The 22955-nt window shown below is 39.3% G+C and overlaps 3 protein-coding genes across 7 annotated transcripts; all 3 read left to right on the plus strand.

Annotated features, from left to right (window-relative positions):
- The first annotated feature begins 262 nt into the window (after window positions 1–262).
- Window positions 263–14243, plus strand: LOC120804360 (forkhead box protein P1-B-like). 5 transcript variants are annotated; one of them, XM_040153784.1, is made up of 16 exons: window positions 263–368; window positions 3096–3236; window positions 8061–8198; window positions 8273–8383; window positions 9320–9440; window positions 9595–9700; window positions 9858–9965; window positions 10324–10411; window positions 10811–10888; window positions 10988–11189; window positions 11456–11532; window positions 11702–11803; window positions 11976–12103; window positions 12807–12861; window positions 13090–13256; window positions 13401–14243. In XM_040153784.1, the coding sequence occupies exons 2-16, from the start codon at window positions 3111–3113 to the stop codon at window positions 13561–13563; spliced, it is 1770 nt and encodes a 589-aa protein (XP_040009718.1). In that variant the 5' UTR covers window positions 263–368; window positions 3096–3110; the 3' UTR covers window positions 13564–14243. The 5 variants fall into 5 exon arrangements, with proteins under 5 accessions (XP_040009718.1, XP_040009720.1, XP_040009721.1 ...); XM_040153786.1 differs by having other exon boundaries at window positions 10988–11183; XM_040153787.1 differs by having other exon boundaries at window positions 8294–8383.
- A 929-nt stretch (window positions 14244–15172) lies between these two features.
- LOC120803329 (myoD family inhibitor domain-containing protein 2-like) lies at window positions 15173–16372 on the plus strand. The gene is made up of 3 exons (XM_040151690.1): window positions 15173–15251; window positions 15652–15894; window positions 16110–16372. Exons 1-3 carry the CDS (start codon window positions 15173–15175, stop codon window positions 16370–16372), a joined length of 585 nt encoding a protein of 194 aa, XP_040007624.1.
- A 1325-nt stretch (window positions 16373–17697) lies between these two features.
- Window positions 17698–22414, plus strand: LOC120803725 (2-epi-5-epi-valiolone synthase-like). Its single transcript, XM_040152537.1, has 5 exons — window positions 17698–17866; window positions 19179–19809; window positions 21392–21631; window positions 21745–21997; window positions 22110–22414. The coding sequence occupies exons 1-5, from the start codon at window positions 17712–17714 to the stop codon at window positions 22196–22198; spliced, it is 1368 nt and encodes a 455-aa protein (XP_040008471.1). The 5' UTR covers window positions 17698–17711; the 3' UTR covers window positions 22199–22414.
- Window positions 22415–22955: the final 541 nt, after the last annotated feature.

The following is a 22955-nucleotide window of genomic DNA, read 5'->3' on the forward strand; positions in this document are numbered from 1 at the left end:
CAATTCCATTCAATATCAAAGGAGGTAACATCCAGGGGCTTCCCTGTCTCCACACACCAGATTACATTTAATTATGCGAAATTCAATGGATGGCACGGGGAAAACCCCAACTACTCATACACCGCTCGTAAGATAATGCAAGCGATTTTTTTTTTTTTTTTTTTTCCAAAAAAGCCGAAGAACCAAAATTCAAGACGATCTGAAACAGTCCCGCGTGTCGACATGACATCACCATTGTTTACTTTTACCCAAGCCACGCCCTCCGCTAGCAAATCGGTGGCTAGCTCGGTTCAAAGGAAGGCACTGCTCCGAGGTCCGCTCCTCAGACACCACCCCGAGTCAAAGACTGTCCGTGCGCACACAAACCGGTGAGTAAACATCAGCCCAGCGGCGCGCCGGTACTCACCGAGAGAATATTGGCTTTTAAAGTGAGATTCGCAGTGACGCTGGCGGGTGATAAGACGAAGCGGGGAAGGAAACGTTGGAGCTAGCGTGAGGACGGGCTGCTAGCTTTTGTTGTACTGTTAACGTAAACGCCACCCGCAAGGTTCGTCGAAAACTGTTTGCCAGTGTAGCATAACGTAGGTTGTAAAGACCGCGAAGAAAAAAAGACTAGGTAATCTGTAAAGTTAACATACTGACCTCCGAAACCCTCCTTTTTCCACCGGATATATGCTTAGCTAAGGCTCAAGTCCTCTACGCAAACCTCTAGACTGCGATGGTTGGTGTTAACGGATACTGATTCCATTCATATTGCGTTAAGCTAACAAATGGCGTTGCAGTAATCAACAAAACTACGGTCACGTCAAATAACATCGATTCAGAAAAGTATAACGTTTTAGGTGTTGATTGCCCGGTGATATGCGAGTTCTCCCGGGGGCAGGTGTAGCTAAGTTGACTTAGAACAGTATGAGACCAGCTTCCTAAATGTGTCGGACTATATTATTGAAACAGAGTTTAACAAAGATTGTAACTTTCTGCAGTATTAAATCTACACGGGCCGCCCAGCCAACCCATTGCTGTTTGAATGATCGCACTGACGAGGGTCAGTCGAGCAAGGCAGACTGACACCGAGACCGACTAGCTGGTTGAGTGCACCACAAACTAAGTATGCGAGGGTTCGGATCGAGACAGGTAGAACGCCGTAGGTTTACAGAGTAAAGTAATGCTAGGCTAAAACCCGTTGGCTAATGGGAAATGTGGATAACAGCGGTGACATCTGTTGTGATGCGTCTTTACCTTCCATAAAATGCGGAAATTGTAATGCACTGCAGCAAAAAAAAAAACCCATATGTAATTGATTATCATAGACACAATTATTCTTTTGTTTATTTGAAGTTAGTCAAATGTATGTAACTTATTTAAATGTAATGTTAACAAAATGTTAACTAAATAAATTGTTTATTCTGGTCAGTTGTGGAGAATCTTGTGGATTAATCTATATAATTCCCTTCACATTTTAGTATCACTGATTTCACAGTTTTATTTATCATGTTTTTTTCTTTTCTCAAAGGTATTTCCTAATTAGGTATTAGGAAATACCCTAAAAAGGTATTTCCTTATCTACTTTGACATGGGTTACCATAGCCATCTTGATGGTACAGACTAATTGTGCCTCTGTAAAAACCAGTTGTTAAGAAATATTCTTGAAGTCTGTTTTTTAGCGAGGAGGTGGATGTTGTTTGCCCTTTCTTAAGGAAAGGTCTGTTTGCAGTGTTTCCTTTATTTATTTGAAAAGTGGTGACCCCCACTGCTGAAGAGTTGCTCATGTGGTGAGAATGCTTTAAATACAGTAAAACTTCATCACGGGCTTATTATTCAGCCCATTCCAAAAACAGATGCACTGCAGCACAACTATTCAATTTTTATAATCTTACAGTATCTAGATAATATCTGATTTCACTCCAGTGTAATACATACTGGAACTGATGTGGAAGTAACCCAATATTCAGCGTGATTCTTAAAACCAAAATCACCACCAACGTCTTCAAAAATGTCTACAGGAAACACTGCCCTTTGTCTTGAGAGCTAATCCTCATCCTGAAAGCAAAAGTAAACAGAGTGGAAATCTTACCAACAACTGCCTGTTTTGATTAGATAGGTTTTAGTTTCCGATCGCAGGAATTCCCTCAGTTTTAACCATATAAGTTACAACATGTCTATGAATGACACATCACTGCAGCTACACATAAATGGCGACTCAGAAGTCATCTACTAGTCATTTTCAAATGCAGGAAGCACTCTGTGTTTTTTCTGCTATAATTGGTTTGTAGCTAACAATTGGTACATTTTTGTTCATGAGTTTATCAGAGTGTACATGTAAATAGTATAGTCTGCTCATTTGTGAAATGTCGCCAAAATGTTGATGTTGGCTCTCAGTGGTGCCCAACTGATTGACTGATTGATTAACAGATTGATTTCAGCACGTGAATTTGACAGTAGGGTAGCCCTGAAGATAATGATATTACCCTTGAGGCTACGTGGTCCATCTCAATTGAGGATTTGTGTGTAGGTTTCCATCTGTGCACATTATTTGTTTGCCTATTTTATTTACCTTTTGTTTATGCTGCTTAGCTTTTGACTCACACACTCCCAACCTGTATACATAAAAGCCTACTTGTGCATTGTACTACCTGCCACAGCCGTTTATCGCACCACCTGGTTAATGGTAAATTGTTCCAGAAGGAAGATATGTTTGCACATAAACACGGAGCCAGGGCCCCTGTGTTTACAGTAGTCATGGCAGCACTCGGTTATTCAACAAATAGACGTAGCATGTTCCCCTCTCACTTGTAGAAGAGAATGTTTGTCTTGGTGGGTAGAGCGATAACAGTGTAGTTCTTAACTTTTAGTTCTGTAGCTTTTTACACTCAGAACTATTACTTTCAGATGATGAATAACTACATTTTTAGGTCATTACAGAGACTATTGTATACTTTTGAATTTTGCTCAGAGAATCAACCTTTAATTACCTTGTGAAGTGACAAATTTGTCACAAGTATTCAGAACGTACTATTGTTCATTTTCTCTCTGTATTTCATGATATTGTTTTGCTTTATCCAGTTGTTGTCATTCACACTCATTTCTGTTCTCAGGTCAGTGAAGTCCAGATGCATGAATCTGGGTCAGAACCAACAAGCCACACCATTCCAGCAAGTCAGACAGAGAACGGGAGTCATACTGAGAATGAGAGTCGACTGAGCAGCAGCCAGACTCCTCCCCCAGAGGCACCAAGGGTCAGTCTTCCTTAGCTGCATCTGTTCAACACATTAGCCTTGGTTTTTAAAAGAATAATTAACAAATGCAGTAACACATGTAGTGCTGAGTCTTCGCATATTCCACAAAAAAATAAAACATAATGATGACAACGTATAATATGTAGAGCTGGAACAGTTAGGAAATTACTCGATTAATTGTTCCAAATTGTAATGGGCATCTTTTTCTTTTCTGTGACATTAAAAAATAATCAGCAGATTAATCAGGAATTAAAAGGATCTTAAGTTGTAGCCCTGTAAACTGTATGTGTTTTAAGAAGCTACTTTTCTCCACGCATATTGCTGATATTAACATTAGAAGAATTTGCTCAAAACAGGCAAGTTTGTAACTGTGTGGTAAAGTTGAAAACAAGGAACACAGAAGTTTGCATAGTCTTAATCTTGGAGAGCTAAGTCTTGATGCCTGACAATCTTTGGTTTTAAAACTTGGGACACAAGTAAGCCATTTGAGACTTCTAGCGTCTCAGTTGTGAGGATTTGCTGCTTTTCGTGGTAAACTGAATATTTTTGTGTTTTCGACTGTTGTTGGACAAAACAGGCATTTTCACGATGTCACTCTGGGCTTCAGAAAACCGCGATGGACGTTTTATTGAAACGTCCATCCATTTAACGATTAATCGAAATAATGATTGGCTGATTCATAGATGATTCCTAGTTGCAGCTTTGAAGCAAATGATTGTGTTCAGAAAAGCTTTGACGTTCTTGCTGTTGAGTGCAGTTACTTTATTACAACAGCATACAGCTGCAGGGGGCATGTGTAATAGTGCTGTCAAAACTGGCCAAAAATGACTTTCGATATTCCTTTCTTAAAAGGCCACATAGGTTTGAACCAATCGAATATCTATTTTTGCACAAACCAATACGCAGAGAAAGATAACTACTTGGCTGCATATTTTGCTTGCACTCAGATTGCAATTGCTGGAGTGGTTGGCTAACTGTAGCTTACATAGCTAGCATACAACTTTATCTCAAGGTTCCATTTTGCTGTCTACTGACCAAAATCCGAAGTATTTCCAAATGTAGCTTTTTGAATTGTTCGGAGTGCAAAGCACTCTCCCTGTGGCTGTGTTGGGTTTTGACCTCTCTGCCATCATTACCACACGGTTGTTGTTGGATTATTTGCTCATTTCAGCTTGACGTACATTTCATTTTCAAACAAACGAAATTGACGTGTGACTCCTGTCGGTCATGCAGTGCATTCAGTGTAACCACCCAGGCCCATGCGAGAACTCATGAAGCAGACAGCCATGGTAGTGCTGGTTTTTTATATACACAATAAAATATTAATTTTCACAATTGAATTTTTTTTTTTTAACAATTCAATTATATATTTGAATTTAGAATATTTGATGACAGCCCCAATGTGTAAATGTGTGTTCTCAACACTGCAAATATGCGTTGCAAATGATGCATCTGCTTTGCGTCACTAAAGTGTGAATCACAATTAGTTATGCTACATTTGAATTTATGTTCAGCTGTTTTGGTCTCCAAACACCATACATTTTCTTGTCAGTATTCTTACACATACCATGTAGTTGATGATACCGAACGCAGGGCACACAGCTTACTGGTATATGAGAATTTAAGGTTCTTTGTTATGTGTTTTTTACATGTAAAGGTATCCCTGAACCACTCACTTTGTCTGTCTCAGTTTCAACAAAACTGCAGTGTTTAATATTTATGCTGGAGGGGAACACGGGTATGGGGGGACGTTGTACTGAGGTTTGGAAGGGGAGGTAAAGCACAACTCCTGCTGGGCAGAGTGATCAGTGTCATATTGTTGGTTTTGTTTTTGCTCACGTCATGTAGGTTTTGCAAGGCTCTATTCTACATCATAGAATCATAGATCATAATCAGGCTTTAACATTTTGCTATGGTAAAATGTGTATATGTGTATATGGTTGTGTAATTACATATTTTTAGCTCTTACCTAATTAAATCATCAGTTGATTTTATTAACAAGTATGTGTGTTTTTGCAAATGTCACTCTCTCTCCGGCTACACCCATCTGGGCATATTAGTACGTATGAAACCTCATAAGAAGAAGCATATTGTGTTTGTTTTTCAGCAAGTTTTCAGCATTTCTATTTGCTGTCAGTCATCTCAGAGTTCACAAGACCAGTCTTGCGGGAACAGATCTGTGTTTACACTCAGTTGCTCACTGGTATGACTTTCAACAATAACAACAACAGAAGATGTTTGGACTTGCTGGCTACCATGGCAACAGGGATTATGCAAAGGCTGTTGTTGTGTTGATGGTGTCCACAGAAAAATAGAGGGGCCAACTGGCTCTTTCTGTGGGATAGACCTATTTTCATTGCTTTGCTGGCCACCTCTGCAGCATTGAATTTCATAAGAGAGGACAAACTAGGAGGCAGTCATCTGTTATTGTTAGCTCAAAGCCTGTGTGAAATTCACTGTCAGTTTGTTTACCCGATTCAAAACAGACTCTGCCTTGGAGAGAAATGTTTGTTTGTGGTTCAGACCTTAATTAAAATACGAATCTCAAGTTCTGTTTTTGTAAACAGGCTCTGTATGCTTTTTTTATTCATTATTTATATCTCTGTGCAATTTTGATCACTCTGTTTATGTTTACTGTAAACATCCCCTGAGCTGTGAGGCTTGACAGTGAGGGGGAGGGTGTGGTAATTGCTGCATGCCTAGCAGAGGATGTTGTTGTTGTTTTTGTGGTACTGGTTGTTGTTGTTGTTTTGATGGAGTTCTAATTCCCCTAAGCCAGCCAGTGTTGTTGTTATTTCTGTTTGGTTCATTTTTAGCTGAAATGGCAATAGGGCCAAGCACAGAATGCAAGATTGACCAGGGAAGTGGAAATAATAAATAAGCAGAACTGTGAGTAACTAACAGTTATTTTTTTGAATTTGAGCAAGGGGCATAGGAGTAGAGCTACACCGATTAATCGATTAGTTGATTAACATAAAATTAATCGGCAGCCATTTTGATTACTGGAAAAATAATTTTAGTCTTTTTTTTAAGCCACAATTTCAGGCCTTCTTTCATTTGTCATACATGATAGTAAACTGAATATCTTAGGGTTTGGGATTATTGGTCAGAAAAAGCAGACATTTGAAGACGTCCCCTTGGGCTCTGGGAAATTATAAAACATCTTTTATATTATATTTAAAATATTTTTCCACTATTTTCTGACATTTCATAGACAAAATGAGTAATTTGTTGATTGAGAAAATAATCAGCAGATTAATTAATAATGATTAATCCCTTTTCACAGCTTTGAACTTGCCCAACCTAATGGAGACTGCTAGGTCTAACTTATTTAACATTTACTCAACTTGGAGTCTGTTCCAAACTAATTGACACTATATCAGAGATGTTGTCAGTGAGGCTGCATTTTCTTAAAACGGATAACTGAAAATTTGAGTGTAATCTTTGCAAATAGCAGTTTCAGTATGAAACAGTTAAGTTAAAAATGATTTAATATGCTAAAAATACTAGGTTTTTACACTTATTTATAATTCAGTTGGGCTAATAAGGCTACCAGGTAGAGTGCACTCAGTGCACTATGGCTGATTTAGTTAATCATTGATAACATGCAGATTGTTTTTTTTCCCTCCACCCATCGATTGGTTGAAGAGTAGGTACGATATCAGTCGACCAAGATTTTCTTAGACTGACTACAGCCCTAGATTATAATCGTCAGTTGCAGCCCTACATAGGAGTATGTCTGATAGATTAACATTACGTGTGTGTATTGTTGTCCACAACAGATCATAGACCATGTACTGCAGTCTACAGAACACTCGCTATGTTTAAATGACTGAAATTACAGGGAAAAATGAGGGAAAATCAGATAATGTGTTGATCTATACTGATATAACACGAGTACTGCAAATTTTCTGTACAACAAATGTAAGATTGCATTTGTTGGATGAGTGTTTTTAGATATTTTTAATTAGTTTTTTGTTTTTTTTTCATTCTTTTTTGTGTTTTGTAAAGTGTATTGACACACCTGTGACCATGTAAACTACCTTCTTATTCTACCTACTACCATATCATTTAACCTAGGCTGACATATATTAAGTGCGTAATAGTTATTATGCTGCATCCTGAAGAGTTTTTTTCGTTTATATGAGAGCAATGGGACTGACGTTGCATTTCAGTGAGATAGCACTGTAGTGAGAGAGCACATCATTTTTCCCGTGTGTTTGCGTGATATATCCCACTGTTTATCTGTGGAAATTCACGTAGACTTGTTTATTTCAGTTTTGGTTTTAGGCTGACGTTTGGATACATGGAGACACCGCCACAAGTAATGTTACTTCTTTTTATCCTGTCACACTGCTGTCACCGTGAAACTTTTCAGTTCTGAAGTCTCAGTCTTGCTCATGTTAAAAAAAAAAAAAAAAAACTCTGTTAGAAACTCTGTTAAATATACAGGTATATGACCAAGGAATCAGGTTACAGCAGAATGTAGCTGCGTCTCACAATCTCTTACCATGACCAAAGAGATATGGTTTCTTGTTTTACATGTAAATTCCCTGATTGTTTTTACTGGAATGTAATAGACTGGATGTACGTGACATGCACACACATACGCACACCCAGAACAGCCTACATATGTTGTATTTTTCTTTTTTGTCACTCTGGTATTTGTGTCCATTAAATTTCCCCTCTGGAATGTTCTGTCACAGACGTTGCATCCACAGTGTTTTCTTTATTTGTGTGCTTCCTTCTTTTTTTTCGTGGTACAGATTTTTACTGTTATGTTTTGTTTTTTTTTTTGTTTTATGTTTTTTTTGGATGATGCAGGTTCCAGTGTCATTGTCGATGATGACCCCACCAGCAGAGGCCCCACAGCAGCTGCAGCAGACACCACAGCAGCAGGTCCTCAGTCCTCAGCAGCTCCAAGCCCTGCTCCAGCAGCAGAAAGCACTCATGTTACACCAGGTAATATATGTTTAGAAAAGTTATGTGTTTATCTTTGTCCACATTGAACACTGGTTTTATTTCGCTAAACTCAGATTTCACCAACATTTCTGCAGCAACAAATTCAAGAGGTCTTCAAGAATCAGCAAGAGCAGCTAAATATGCAGTTGCTACAACAGAAGAATGCAGGGATTGTTAGCCAAGAGGTAACGTTTGTTCATTATAGCATTATTTGTTATCACTTCATGAATATTTGATCATTATAGTAATATTTATGATACAACATGGATAATCAATTCCTGAATGAGGAATAAGTCTTTTGCAGTTCAGTAGTACTAAAGATGAATTGATGGAATACTTCACACTAAAATTACTGCAATTATTATAATCAGTCACTCATGCTGGAATATTACTTTCAAAATGTCTGTTCTTTGACGACAAGGAGTAACAAATTCCAGGCTCTACATAGTATCTAAGTAATAAAAAAACATAAGACTTGAGGGACTTGTAGTTGTAGCAGTAACATACCTGGATTGCATAGGAAGTGTTAGTGTAGTTTTGGAAGGTGCCTATTTGTGATGATTTCCAGTTAGTTTAGAGGCTATAGCGTGCATCTTTTCCACTCCGGGTGCTTTGAGTTTATTCCTTTTTAAGGTGCATCACATGTTTAGAACCTACATGTTGCTCTGTCCCAGCATCCACACTTGCGGCCCTGTGGACAAGGCAACAGTGTGAAATGTGCTCTATGTAGTTTTTGTCCATTCAGATGAAAACAGAAGTAGGCATTTCTTTGTACAGTTTGTACACCGTCAGAATGCAGGAGAAGTTGGTTCTGATCAAAATGTTTGAAATGAGTGAATCAGTGATTTTGTTTTTCTTCTCTAAATGGCTAACATAAAGTCACATTCATTACTTTCATACTCCCATTTATTAATATCACTTGACTTTGTGGTTGCCCAGTGATAGCAGAAAGTACCTCTGCCTGTAAGGCCCCTAAAATGAAGGCAAAGCTGTTTGTGTGTCACATTTTGTGTGATTTCTACTGGCCCTGTACTTTTTCGGTTATCTCATCAAGCTATAATTGGTATTGGTAGTAGGAAAGGAATGTACTGACGGATGTACTGTCATTCGTTCTGTCACAGCTGACAGCTCAGCAGATTGCCATCCAGCAGCAGCTCCTTCAGATGCAGCAGCAACATCTCCTCAACCTACAGAGGCAGGGCCTGCTGTCTGTCCTTCCCACCAGCCCCAACACGGCTCCAGGTATGCTGTCTTAAAGGTGTCACTGCATTACTTTGGCATTTTGATATGTCGGGGAAATACTTTCACATACAGTGGTTGGTGTTCACTAGTGTCCTGTTTCAATTTGGGTCAGTGTTTCTAAGTAAACACTGCAAATGTGTGTGTGCAATTTCAGGCTGTGAGAACGGTAGCATCCTTTCGGCTAGTGGAGACACCAGAGAGTCTTCCAGTCATCTATCTACCACCAATGGTCATCACACTCTCCTGAAGAGGAAAGAAAGGTGCTTTACAAATGTATTCATAGGAAATTGAAACATTTATTTACCTATTTATTTTATTTGAAAAAGTATACTGTCCTGTCCCAAGTTTAGCTTGAGCAGTACCTACGTGCTGACTCTGGGATGCATCATTAATGCTTGACTGTTGTATTTGTTGCAGTGGGTCATTGGATGAAAACTCACAAAATAGCCATCCTCTGTATGGAAATGGCATGTGTAAATGGCCTGGCTGTGAGACTGTCTTTGGAGACTTTCAGGCATTTCTCAAGTGAGTAGTGAAACTTTGCACACCTCTAAAGCTGGTGTAATGGTTGTTAACATCTATCAGGATGTGCAGAATGATTAAAATGGCTGCTTGAAGTGTTATTTCCTCCTACTTACTACATTGTATGTCTTATTTTTTGTGGGGTGGATCTGTTTTTTTTAAGTATTAAAATATTATTAAAAATTGTTTTTCAAGTTGAAATGAAATGAATCTTGAAGTGTAATTATTTAGTTTATTTTGATACTTGCAGGAGAGCCTTTTAGTAATTGATTGTATTTGAGCATTTTTCGCTCTTAACCACAGCTGCTGCTTCCACAACAAATGGTTTCCCTAAAGCATGGCATGATTTTTCTATCTGCAGACATTTGAACAGTGAACATACACTGGATGACAAGAGTACAGCACAGTGTCGTGTGCAGATGCAAGTGGTTCAGCAGTTGGAACTGCAGGTATGCATTTGGATTATTTCTTTTAGCTGAACTTTTTATATTTCTTTTTTTTAAATCACACAAAAGGGACAAATAAATCTTTCATATACTAACAGCAGTTTACTTTTACAAATATATCTTAACCAATGCTTGATGGAGTGGTGTATCCAGTCCTTTTCTTAAAACAACTGAAAAAGAAAAAGAAGAGTTTTCTAAAAACTCAAGTGAATGTCTAAATGTTTGCAGTGTTGGTGTGTTTTCACACCAGCCCTGGAAACAGAGGTGGTGTCTTCAGATAATTGCACTTCTCAGGATTCCAGAAGAGAAGCAATTCCCACACTGAATGTCAATTCGTCATTTCACACAAGCCGTGAATTCACTAACTCTCGACTTCTATTTCGGTCCTCTTGTCTAACACAGTTGAAGAAGGACAAAGAACGACTGCAAGCTATGATGGCTCATCTCAAGTCCTCCGAACCGAAAACCGCAGCACAGCCTGTAAGTACCTGTCAGGCCTGTTTCCTTCAATTAAAATAAATATTGTTTTGTGTGTAGTTAAACTGACGTTGTCCTGACTTAACTACTTTGTTTTTTCAGGTGAATCTTGTGTCTAATGTATCCTTCTCCCAGGCAACATTGCCCAAAGGCCCTCCTCCTATGAGCCTGTCTCAGAGTGCCACAGCACCATCCACACCCCTGACGCCGCTCTCTGAATCCCCTTCAGTCTTTACTCCCAATAGCATGTTCACTGGAACACCTGTACGGAGGCGGTATAGCCGCTCTGTGAGCCAAGGTAACGGTGAGATCATGAAGAACAACTTAATTAATTGATTTTTTTTTTTTTTTTGTAAATGTATTGCTGGTTTGAGCTGAAACATACTTCTGCTAAGATACGCATAAACATAATTTCATAGATACTCAAAGAAGGGGCTTACTTACTCATTGATAATTATTTAAATCAAATTGTATATTAGTTTTTTCATAATTTGAAATGTTTCTTCTTTGTTTCAAGTCCATTCTATATATGTTTATGTATAAATAATGCTGGTTAATGTCTTTCTACAGATATAATTGATAATAAGGAGTTCTACTTGAGCACAGAAGTTAGACCCCCATTTACATATGCCTCTCTCATAAGACAGGTAATGTGTTCTCTCCCTCGTTGTACACGGCCACAAAAATACTAAAACACTGCTGGAAATATGAATCCACATTTTTGCACGACAATGTTGGCCTTCCAAACAGAAATGAAGCAGATCCACGTCTTTTTATTGTTTCCAGTAAGTCTCACAAAGTCTTCATCTCTTTCAGGCAATATTTGAATCACCCCGCAATCAGCTGACATTAAATGAAATCTACAACTGGTTCACAAGAAATTTCGCATATTTCAGGCGCAACGCAGCTACTTGGAAGGTACTCACTCTGTCGCATATTAATTGTCATTGGATAGTCATATATAAAACAGGCAAAGTGTAGAAAACACTTGGTCATATTTACATTTGGTTTTAATGTCACTAGATTAATGCAAATTCAGTATTTCAGGCGTGTACAGCTAATTTAATTCTTTCCTTTCATCTTCTCCTAGAATGCTGTCAGACATAATCTCAGCCTCCATAAATGCTTTGTACGTCTGGAGAACGTGAAGGGAGCTGTGTGGACGGTAGATGAGATAGAGTTCCACAGAAGAAGGCCCCAGAAGACTGCTGGTAATGGGTATGTGTACCTTGGACAGGAACCCTGTGTGTTTTCAGATGTTACCAGAAGTGACATGCCTCACAATATTTGACCTTGTAACTCAACCTCCTAAGTACACGCAGTATTTACTGTAAGCAAGTCTTTGAGTTTCAAAGGCTGGAAGTTTGCTATGAAGATAATAAAATATGGGATGTTTGTACGGGGGAGTCCATTCATTCATTCATTCATTCATTCATTCATTCATTCATTCATTCATTCAGCCTTTATTTATAGACATTGGTCCAATTATTGCATTTCACTCTCTTTTGCACGGGCCCCAGTGTACACAGGACAATAAAAGCAAAAGCAAAAACATTAGACAAACATTAAAATTAATGAAATGATTACGGGGATAAAGAAGAGCCAGCATTTAATAAAATTTGAACATAGCAACAAGGATAAAGGCTGAGTTTATTGTAAAGATTTACAGTACACTTCACTCAGATCTTGCGGGTCCATAAATAGTGACGGGATCATGGAAGAAATCAGGTGATCCAATTTGAGAAACTGTTGCTGTTTGCACTAGCCTACAAGCCAAACTTAGACTTCACAGAACTTCGACCACTCCCCCCTTTACAAACCACTATTAGCAATACATCAAAAATGTCATGTGGTGTCCCAGGTCCTTTAGGAATTGATATGTAATAAAATATAACTTGCTAATGTATTTGTGTACTAACAGATCTCTGCTGAAGAACCCTCAGAGCCGTCAGAGCTTAGCTGGGTCTGCTCCTCAGGTAAGACAACATCTATTTTTTTAATATGTTGAATTACAAATAAATATTAATTGATTAATTATTTAATTAAAATAAAATATAATATAAAGTCAGGCTATTGAAGCGGGCAGACAAAGGTGAAAGGTGGCAGCAACGTGTCAGATGGCACTGCGCCCCTGCTACGGTGCCATCTGATATGTGTTGATGCGGTATTATAAACATGAAAACTGAGGATGTTACCTTTTTCAGAGTGGTGGTCTAGACGGCAACAACTCTCTCTACAACCCCGCCTCTATGGGAAGCATCCCACTGCACTCCCTCCCTCATGTCCTCCAAGAGCAGATGAATGGAGCCCTTGCTAATGGATCTGGATACCAAAGTGACAGCAGTGCAACACAGTCCCCTCCTCAAGCTTTGTAAGCGTCACCTCCAGAGATGTGTTCCCTGACCTCTATAGTGTATTTGACTCACTTGTGATTTAATATGTAATTATGTGATCAGAAATTTTCACCACTGTTTTCTTCATTTTTTTTTTTTTTCCTGCACGTTTATCAAACCAGCATTAAAGAGGAGCAGGAGGACGAGGAGATATGTGACAATTATCCCTATGAATCTCCGGAGAGCACAGACGAGCATGGTCACAGCCCAGAGATGAACCAAGATGAAGACAACGGCAGCCCAGAGAGGTACAGCCTTCATCTCGATCGCGTGCCTTCTCTCTGACTATGAGGTCCAGGTTCTCCAATGCAAGGCCCCCTCACTCACAGCTGATGTGATTTTTGTATTCCAAAAAAACAACAGCTTCATCTACATAACCAAACCACTCTCCTCTTGGGGATTTTTTTTTTTTTTCATATTTATCTGCCTTTCTTATTTTTTGTTCTTAATCTAGTTCTTAATTCTTTCTGTACAATAGCGTGATATCACAAAAACGCATTTGTGAAACTGTCTGTTCATGATTTTTTTCTTATTTTATATATCTGTACTCAAAAGGACCATGATGAGCAGAGAAGCCAAGGGAAAGGGAACATTGATAGTTAGCACTTCACAGTGAAAAACTTCTCCCCTCTTTATAGCTACTTTCTGCTATGTTGGGGCCACACTACCTGATTTTATTTTAGTAGTCATAATATATAAAAAATTGTAGAGGAAGTAAAGAAAAATGTTACTTTAAGAATGAAAATGTTCACTGCCAACATGATCTGATATATTTGTATTTAAGGTATAATCACTTGATCAAAAGAATACGTAGCTTCTTTATACTTGTTGGTCTTTTTCACCCCTTTCATGAACATTGTTGAATTTTGCTCTAACTGAGCTTGTAAGAGTAGATATTATAGATTTACCATTATTGTAAACCAATGCATCTCTATGAATAATAAATTCCTCATGATAAATGTAAATACTCTGTGTCTTTTATCTACCCGTATGATCGCCTGATGGTAAGCATTCATCATTGTGTCACAGGATGAAATTATGGCCGGGTGCAGTTTTTTTTTTGTTTTTGTTTTTTTCCTTTCCCCCCTGATAACAGCTCCAGTTCTCTCAGTCAACAGCAATGACTTATTAATGGAAGGTAATGGAAGAAAGCAAGTGGCCGGGGTGGCCAACTTTCCACTGTGGTATTGTGGTATGTCCATTTTAACATCCTATAAATCCACTTGTGTACTGTCAGCAGCTGTGGTTTTCAAAACCATTGTTGTGTTAGAAGCAATGAGTGAGACAAGATAATAAATTGCGGTAAGATCATTCTATGTAAGTCTTGTCCGTCATCACTTGAAAAATCCAGGTGTTTGATAAGTGGCTCGGCTTCGCTTTCGGTCGCTTATAACCTCATAATTGAGTGGCTCTTCTGGGCGTTACGCCATCACAGATTTGTAGTTGTGCTTCCTGACTGGCAAGTATTGATCGATGTGGAGTGTGCTCACGACGTGGGTGTGTGCATGATGATGCGATGTACTTGAGATCTGCCTCAGAGGGGTTACAGTGCAGTTGCAGATGCTGCTTTCACACCACTGTTGGATGGTTAACCAGTACAGACAGGTAATCTTTAAAGCAAATAATTGTGCAGAATTTCTTTTTTTTTTCTTTTTTTTTTTTTCCCCCAATCTTGTTAGTTTTGTTGTCTCTCTCAGGTCAACTGAGTGAAGCATTTCTTGCATGATTCTTATGCTTAACTCAGAAACAGTATGTTGCAGCAATGGATTATTATCTTAGATAAATTAATCTTTACTTGTGAGACTATTTAAGCTGTTCTAATGCCACTAACCAATCAGTGCTTTGCATGCGTGTCCTACTGCATTTCTATTCTCTCCACTTTGCCCTGCACAAGATGACAACTCCTTCCGAGCCTCCCGTGAATGATGAGGATTGTGTGAGGCTTAAGAAACTAGGGGACCATGTTTCTGATGGTAGGCTGTTCAGTTTACTCCATGTCTGACTGAATACTTAATGTGGCCCATGCCGAGTGTTAGTGGGAGAATACAGGTATATATTTCACACGGTATATATTTTCCTCAGAACCTATTCAGCCCCGGAAACTAGATTCAAATAGAAGCTTGCTAATCAATACGCTCCTTGCTGAAGTATTATTGAGCAAGCCTCCATTATATACTCCATGTCTCACCTCCCTGACAGACTTCATGTTAATGGTGCTCTGAATAATTAAAACTGCCTCACAGAAGATTTGAGTGAGTAGCTTGTCTAATAGAGACTGGACTGGGTGTCGAACCAGCCCTGAATTTTTATACCACCAGTAATTAACTGAGAGTTAAATAATTTCCCCTTTTTTCTTGCATCATCCTACCAAAGGAAACACCCCCAAGCCAGTGACTGGCAGTCCGTCTAGCACGATGACGGGCAAGTTCAGTGGGGTACGCAGACTGAGCACCATCTCGGAGCAAGAGCCCGACAAGCTGGACACAGGTCCCGGTTCCCGTGAGCCCCTGGGTGGCGGCGAGTGGGGTGGTTCCGTCTTCTCTGTGTGTTCTGACAAGTTTAAGAACAGCAGCAGTCATTTCTCATCTGATGATTCATATCAGCCTGGCACCGGAGGTACTGTTGAACTCCTCCGAGGTAGAATAGTTGATGCAATTAAACAGAAAACCCCTGAAAGGGTAGCGCTGCTCATAACAGCACTGTAATTCTGATGCTGATTTGTGGTTAGAGGTGCACTAGATGACACTTTCAGAGGGTTGAATTTCATACTAAGCAATTAACGTCCTCGTCTGATCTTCTCCTCTTCTATTCCACCCTGCCGTCACCACCAGATGACTGTGCGGGACTTCTGCTCGCTTGTCTGCATTGCCGTTTCCACGAGTTAATGGTCCTGCTACCGGATACATGCGAGAGGGCTGTGAGCCGCTGTTTTCCCTCGTCCAGATACGTCATGGCGACCAGCGAGGGGGACCAGCAGGGGAAGGACTGCTTCAATTACAAGCTGGAGCTGGACTGTAATTTCTGTGGCTCCTGTCAGGACGCGGGGGAACTTCTAGAGCTGGCCATGGAGATATCAGAGATGTGCTATCGCTGAAACATTCCCTTTTCTGTCTTTCACCTCTGACCTGTACGTGTCATGTAACGAGATGGAACAGAATCCCCGACGTTATACATTTTAAAAAACGTGACTGCTCAACTAACAGCATTACTGTCTCATCTTTCTTGTGCTGCATATTCACACATATATAATAAATTGCCTGCATTACCAAGGGTTTTTTTTTTTTTAATATAGTGGCCTCATATGGTAATAAGCTATAGCTGGTGTGCCTCAACATTATTCAAGCAGATAACTACTGCTACTCTGTGTAACAACGTGGAGTTGGTTGTTATAATAATATTTTAAAAAGCCATTAGAGTATGTGTGTCAGCCTCCACATTTTTTGTTTTTATTTTGTCAATTCTATAATGAAGAGAAGTACTGATAACTTGAAATAGGTCTTAATGCTAAAATGAATTGCTTTGTATTATTTTTATCTTCAGACGCTGTCATTGTCTTTTTTATGGTCAAATAATATTTCATCAATTCTTTCCATGTCTATAAAGTAGGAGCTTCTGTTTTTTTCTTTCTCTCCAGTGTTTTAAAATGAGCTTCGTATAAATGAGGTAGGAAAACATAATCTGCCATCTCATCAGATGTCTTTTTTTTTTTTTGGCACTAAGAATTCAGTTTTTGTTTTACCAGTAATAGATATCAATTCTTCTTCTTTTTTTTTTTCACTTCTGCACAGAGCCAAAGGGAGTACATAAGGGAAAGTCATGAAAGCCACGTATTACATGCGATGCATATCGTTGAGTTTTTTTTCTTGAGCACCACCTTATATATTCTACCAATTAATTGTTTCTTCATCCCTTCTTTAAATAGTACCTCCTTGACTGGTCCTGGTTCCAAATCATAATCTAAATCTAAAGTTTTTCAGCTGAATTTATTCTGAGGTTCTGTAAATAATTTAGCCATATTATGTATAATTATATCCTGTAAGTGTGTGATTCCCAAGTACAGTAAAAAAAGAAATTTAGGTAACAGTATCATTTTAAATAGATTTATCCTTCTGGTTACATTTATGGCCATAAGTCTGACCCTTCGTTATTGCTACGTTCATCGATTACTGGGAAAAAGTTATCTTTGTATAATCGATTTTCTTCAGAACTTATATAGCAATAGCAATAGCCTCCCCAGTTGTTTTCACAGCCACACTTGCCACCCCTGAGCACAGGAATCAGATGCCAACATGTATTGCTATCAGGGTGGAAGAGAGGACAGGAGCGCAGGGTGGGCATGATTACGTATGTTGAGCCATCGTCACGTCCTCTTCACTGACATCCTTTACGTTTCCGGTGTCACTCCGTAAAACATAACAGAGTAGACTGAAGACATGTGGGAGACCGAGAAATACAGGGAGCATCTTTCAAATAACAACTCCAGCCATTCACGGCAAACTGAGTTTAATCTGGTCCAAGTGAAAGGAACATGGATCAGACAATCCGAGAAGGGTCAACTGGCGGAAGGAAAGTTATCCGAGGCTAAAATGTAAGTACTGACTGTGGAGGCGTTCATTATTCTACATTTAAATGATTATTTGACAAATGATTCTGTTTTTGTAATATTACTGGGTTTTATATGTACAATGGCAAAATTAATGAATTTAATCTGGTTGTTACACAAATTAAATAGCATATACATCAACATAATGTCATGCAACCGTAATAATAAGTATCTTTCTTTCTTAAAATAAGTTTGCATTCATAACTTGTTCACATTCATTGGTTACACTGTGTGTTCATTATACTGTATGCTCCTTGGTTATATATTCATAAGTATGCGCCGTGGACTGGGGGAGGTGAAATACCTTTCTATTTTAGGCTGAGGTCAGTCATGTGTGAAACATGTACAGCAGTGGTGGAAGAAATGATTCAGATCCTATACTTAAAGGCCCTGAAAATATACATATTTTCTCAGTCTCAAGTCTTAGTATGAATGATCGGATCCCACATGGAAAAACACAATTTTCTGCACAAAACGTTCAGTTTTAGTGTTTTCAAATGAGTGATTTCTTTTTTTTTTTCTTTTCTTTTCTTTTTTCCCTCTGTGCTCTTCTCACCGGTTTGAAGTTGCCAGGGCTCATTTAGAAAAAAAAACTACTTAATGTGCACGAATCAGGATTCAGCAACATTTGAATTAGACTCTGGTGTTTGGTGTCTCTCTCGAATCTGACTACAAACCACACTCACACAGTCCTGGTCAAGCAGACCAGCTGAGTTTTTGAGTAATAAAGACTCCTGCATTGAAACTTTTAGTCCAGTAAATGCACCAAAGCATTAGCAACAAAATATACTTAAAGAAAGTATATTTATTTACATTACTAAGTTCATTACTCACAAAACAAATTAGGTGAATCCTCGAGGTCGAAAAATGTGTATTGAATGCATTTCCTTCCCCATAAAATATCGGCAAAGCCGATATTCCAAGTATTTTAAGTCCCGCATTGTTTACATGCATGTTTACGAGCCTGCAGTTTTCTCCTTCACTGCATACTGCCGGGTAGTTTAATCTATAGCAGTGCACTAAGTTGATCATATTTTTTGTATGTAAAAGCAACACTTAACTATAGCTGTTAAAAAAGTAAAGTAAAAGTACCTCAAAATTTTATCAAGTACACAACTTGAGTAAATGTACTTAGTTACTTTCCACCACTGATGTGCTGTGAGTTACAAGCAGTGTGTGATAACATTTTAGCAGGTATTTCTTTAAGTCCCTCAACGACAAAACACTGACCTTTGAACTGGAACTAATAGCCCATTAATTTTTATTCTTTGGTTGCTTTATTGTGAATTATCTTCAGCCATGAGAACAAGTCAGAACACGGAGTTTCCTGGACTGTGGTCAGCCCCATCGTATTCACCTACAGAGTCATTCAGTGCAAAAACGTATTGGATCCCAGCAATGACGCGCTGCTCTGGGGTCATTTAGGAGAAGAAGAGTCTAAAGGTACCATAAGTAACTCCAAACCTGTGAGGCGTTTTGTTGTCATTGATGAAACTGTCCATCATCTGTATGGCTCTCAGGTTATTCAGTACTTTGAGGCCAGAGAAGTCGTGTACAAGATTCTCCCTCTGCCCACCACCGAAGAAAACAAGGGTATGGAGTTAGTGACCAAGATCCTGGAGGAGGTTCATGAGTTTTGCATTGACAGGCGCTCTGAGCCAATCATAGCCATTGGTGGTGGGGTTTGTCTGGATGTGGTGGGTTTGGCGGCATCGCTCTATCGCCGGAGAACTCCGTACATTCGGGTGCCGACAACTTTACTCTCTTATGTTGATGCCAGTGTGGGGGCAAAAACAGGGGTCAACTTTGCCAGTGGGAAAAACAAGCTTGGAAGTTATGTCCCACCAGTGGCGACGCTCTTAGATCGCTCATTCTTCCAAACTCTTCCACCACGTCAGATCTCCAATGGGATGGCAGAGATGTTAAAGGTGCTCGTCACGGCATGATCATTGTTTGAGAGAGTGATTTTTCCTGATGGTCTTGCATGTGGTAGCCCACGAACAACCAAGTGTGTACACCTTAACTTCCTGCCAACCATTTTTGAAAGCACAACAACTGTTTTCAGGCTGATTTTCCTGATTTTTAGGCAGACATAGGTGGCTTTTATTGTTGGTAAGTTAGGAAAATGAATATGCTGAGGACAGAACTGCTTTATTGTGCACGGTAGTTTCATTGCAAGCAGAAATCAACTTTCTTGTTTGTGCATTAGGGCTCAGAAATCGGACACCTGACAGCTAGAATGCCTTGCATTAACAAGCTATGTTGCTGAGAAATGGAACTAATGTGAATTTGGTTGAATATTAAGTAGTTAGTATTGTGTGCACAAGTTAATCATTTGTGTGAAAAGGGTGTTATCCTGTTCACACAAGTTTAAAAATATCTTTCAGGACTTCGGGAGCTCCTGGATTTACCCACAAGCGCTTGAACACACCAGCAAGAGAGACAGTCAAAACAGTTTCTTGTTGCAAGTGTATTAACAAGATTTATAAGCTTCAAATCTCTTGAAGCTGATTTTCAAACTACTGAAATGTCCTCAATTCTTGGCAACAAAGGCTAAATCCAGCTAACCGCATTTGCATATTTCTAAAAACTTATATTAATTGATTTTGAAGTTTTCCCATTAACAGTGCAAACTACCACTGTCTTGTTGTTAAGACACCTACAGCAATTTGCACAATCCCAAACGTAAAGTATATAGCAGAAGAGAGCAACAGTAGCTACATGTCGTGGCAAAAACACTTGTTTGCTAAAGGTCAACTGAGCTGGCTCTTCTCAAGCTACAACTTTGTAAAGGTAGAACTGTTTACTGCCTCACAGCAGCCCTGGTTTAGGCCTGAAGCATTAGTCCTCCACAGCCGAAACTCCTTTGGACTTCTCTGCCGGTGGAAACCATGGCTGAAAGCTGAAAGCTGAAACTCAACTCCCCCCCAAAGCACCAAACCTCTCTTGGTTTTCACTAACCTCTGACTTTTGGCTAAAGTCCCCCTCTACACAGAAATGTACTTTGCTCATTGTTACTTCACTTGGATGTTTGAGCGTCACTGTTCAGAATGATATATGTGCAGTTTGCTCACCTTAAATCTGAATCGAAGACATGTACAGTGTGTACCAGCATGATTTTGGGACATCACAACTATTTTGGAAGCCCAGTTGTGTTGAAATATACAACATACACAAATGTGCTAACTTTGGAAATCAACAATATTTGCATATTAATAAAGTCTGTGTTTTTATTTGTATTTTTAAATGACTTCTTTTAAGAATTTTTATCAGGCTAATTGAACTTTTTGTGAAAAACCTCAGACACAAATTATTACCCAAGCAGAGCATTTTTATGTGTATTAAACTGGAATCTTTGAAATTCTCTGCAATGCACACATTGTACTACAACCAAGTACATGTGATTAAATAGTACTATTAGGACATTGCAGTTAATAATAGAGTGTGTCTGTATTTCTATTCTTCCATTTGTCTCCAACTGTCTGCTGTAATTGTCCCATTTTACCTCAGATGGCCCTGATGAAGCACCGTGGCCTGTTTGAGCTGCTGGAGGCTGAGGGCAGGAAGCTGCTGCACACCAAGCTGCAGTCATGTGAGAGCAACAACAGCTCTGAACACGAAGACTGCGCCACAACATCGACCCGCATCGCCATAGAAACCATGCTGGAGGAACTGGCTCCTAACTTGTGGGAGGATGATTTGGACAGGCTGGTGGATTTTGGTCACCTCATCAGTCCAGAATTAGAAATGGTGAAGAAGTGGTTTCTATTGCGTTTCTGTTTTTGAGATATAAGGTCACGGAGAGTCCCTGAACTTGCCCAGACTGATGATTATATACATTTCCATCTTTTCTGACTGCGCAGAGAGTGTTGCCAGCATTGCTTCATGGCGAGGCAGTCAACATCGACATGGCCTTCATGGTGTATGTGGCCCACCAGAGGGGGTTGCTGACAGCAGACGAGAAGGGCCGCATCATCCGGTGCATGCTGGGCCTGGAGCTGCCTGTGTGGCACCAGGACTGCACTCTGGCCCTGGTGCAGAAATCCCTCAAGGAGCGTCTGAAGCACTCTGCTGGCTCTCTGAGGATGCCTCTCCCCACAGGACTGGGACATGCAGGTATACTGATAGAATATAAAACCTGTCTGTCAACAGTCGTAGTAAATACAGGTCAAACACAATTTGTTTGTGACATCAAATACGTTGATGAACATTTTTTCTGATTTCACAGAAATCTTCCACGACATGATCGAGGATAATATCCTCTGCCAAGCTTACCAGAAATGGACGGATGAGCTTGCTTCTTCTGCGAACAAATAAAAACCTCAACCATTACAAGTGTAACTATAACTTGAAATACATAAAGTTTTTACTTTAAGCCCCCCATATTCAGCAATCATAAGCGGGATATAAATGTTTACTAAATGGTTCATTACACACTGTAACGTAACTCCTGTGGGCACCCACAAGTGGAGGCTGTATAAACAGATAATGCTTGACAATATAGTAAAACACAGCTTTAATTATATAAAATATGCCGTCACAGAAGAAATTATAATTGTTGACAAATTCTGTACATTAATAAACACTTAAAAATGTCATATCCACTTACAACTACGTTATAGTGTGTTATAAACCTTTATTAAATGTTTGTATACATGCTATAAATGCTAAATAGTGGGACTTGAAGTGTTCGTGTTGTGGAAGAAAAAACACAAGCTCCACCAACATCCAAATAAAACTTTTAATATTTCTCACAACATTGTTTCCACATTGAGTACCAATGAGTTCGAGTTCGCTAATCCGAAACCAGTGCGTACAGTAATAATTGCTACATTCATCTCGTATAAACTGTAACAGTAAGAACAGTAGCAACATCAGCAGAGAACCTGTCTGTACGAACCACAGGGATGAAAGTGAGCATAGAGGTCTAAGTCGAGCTAACATGGTTCTTCATTAGTGGTTTACCCATAATGTGCCATAGTGATTAGCAGTAGGAAAAATTCATTATGAAGTCAAAGCGGTGGCTTTAATTAAGTGCCGCCACCACCACGTGTAATGCTGATGTTCATTCTAA

This window comes from Xiphias gladius, chromosome 18 (assembly GCF_016859285.1).
Source record: "Xiphias gladius isolate SHS-SW01 ecotype Sanya breed wild chromosome 18, ASM1685928v1, whole genome shotgun sequence".
Classification (NCBI taxonomy): Eukaryota; Metazoa; Chordata; class Actinopteri; order Istiophoriformes; family Xiphiidae; genus Xiphias; species Xiphias gladius.

What these genes read in the sequence shown, in the direction of transcription:
- LOC120804360 (XM_040153784.1), top strand. Translation starts at nt 3,111, where the DNA reads ATGCATGAATCTGGGTCAGAACCAACAAGCCACACCATTCCAGCAAGT. An exon ending in GCAACGCAGCTACTTGGAAG is followed by an intron (nt 11,804 to 11,975) that starts GTACTCACTCTG and finishes ATCTTCTCCTAG; the next exon opens with AATGCTGTCAGACATAATCT. An exon ending in CAGAAGACTGCTGGTAATGG is followed by an intron (nt 12,104 to 12,806) that starts GTATGTGTACCT and finishes GTGTACTAACAG; the next exon opens with ATCTCTGCTGAAGAACCCTC.
- LOC120803329 (XM_040151690.1), top strand. Translation starts at nt 15,173, where the DNA reads ATGACAACTCCTTCCGAGCCTCCCGTGAATGATGAGGATTGTGTGAGG. An exon ending in AGGGGACCATGTTTCTGATG is followed by an intron (nt 15,252 to 15,651) that starts GTAGGCTGTTCA and finishes ATCCTACCAAAG; the next exon opens with GAAACACCCCCAAGCCAGTG. An exon ending in ATATCAGCCTGGCACCGGAG is followed by an intron (nt 15,895 to 16,109) that starts GTACTGTTGAAC and finishes CGTCACCACCAG; the next exon opens with ATGACTGTGCGGGACTTCTG.
- LOC120803725 (XM_040152537.1), top strand. Translation starts at nt 17,712, where the DNA reads ATGTGGGAGACCGAGAAATACAGGGAGCATCTTTCAAATAACAACTCC. An exon ending in AAGTTATCCGAGGCTAAAAT is followed by an intron (nt 17,867 to 19,178) that starts GTAAGTACTGAC and finishes AATTATCTTCAG; the next exon opens with CCATGAGAACAAGTCAGAAC. An exon ending in GGATGGCAGAGATGTTAAAG is followed by an intron (nt 19,810 to 21,391) that starts GTGCTCGTCACG and finishes ATTTTACCTCAG; the next exon opens with ATGGCCCTGATGAAGCACCG.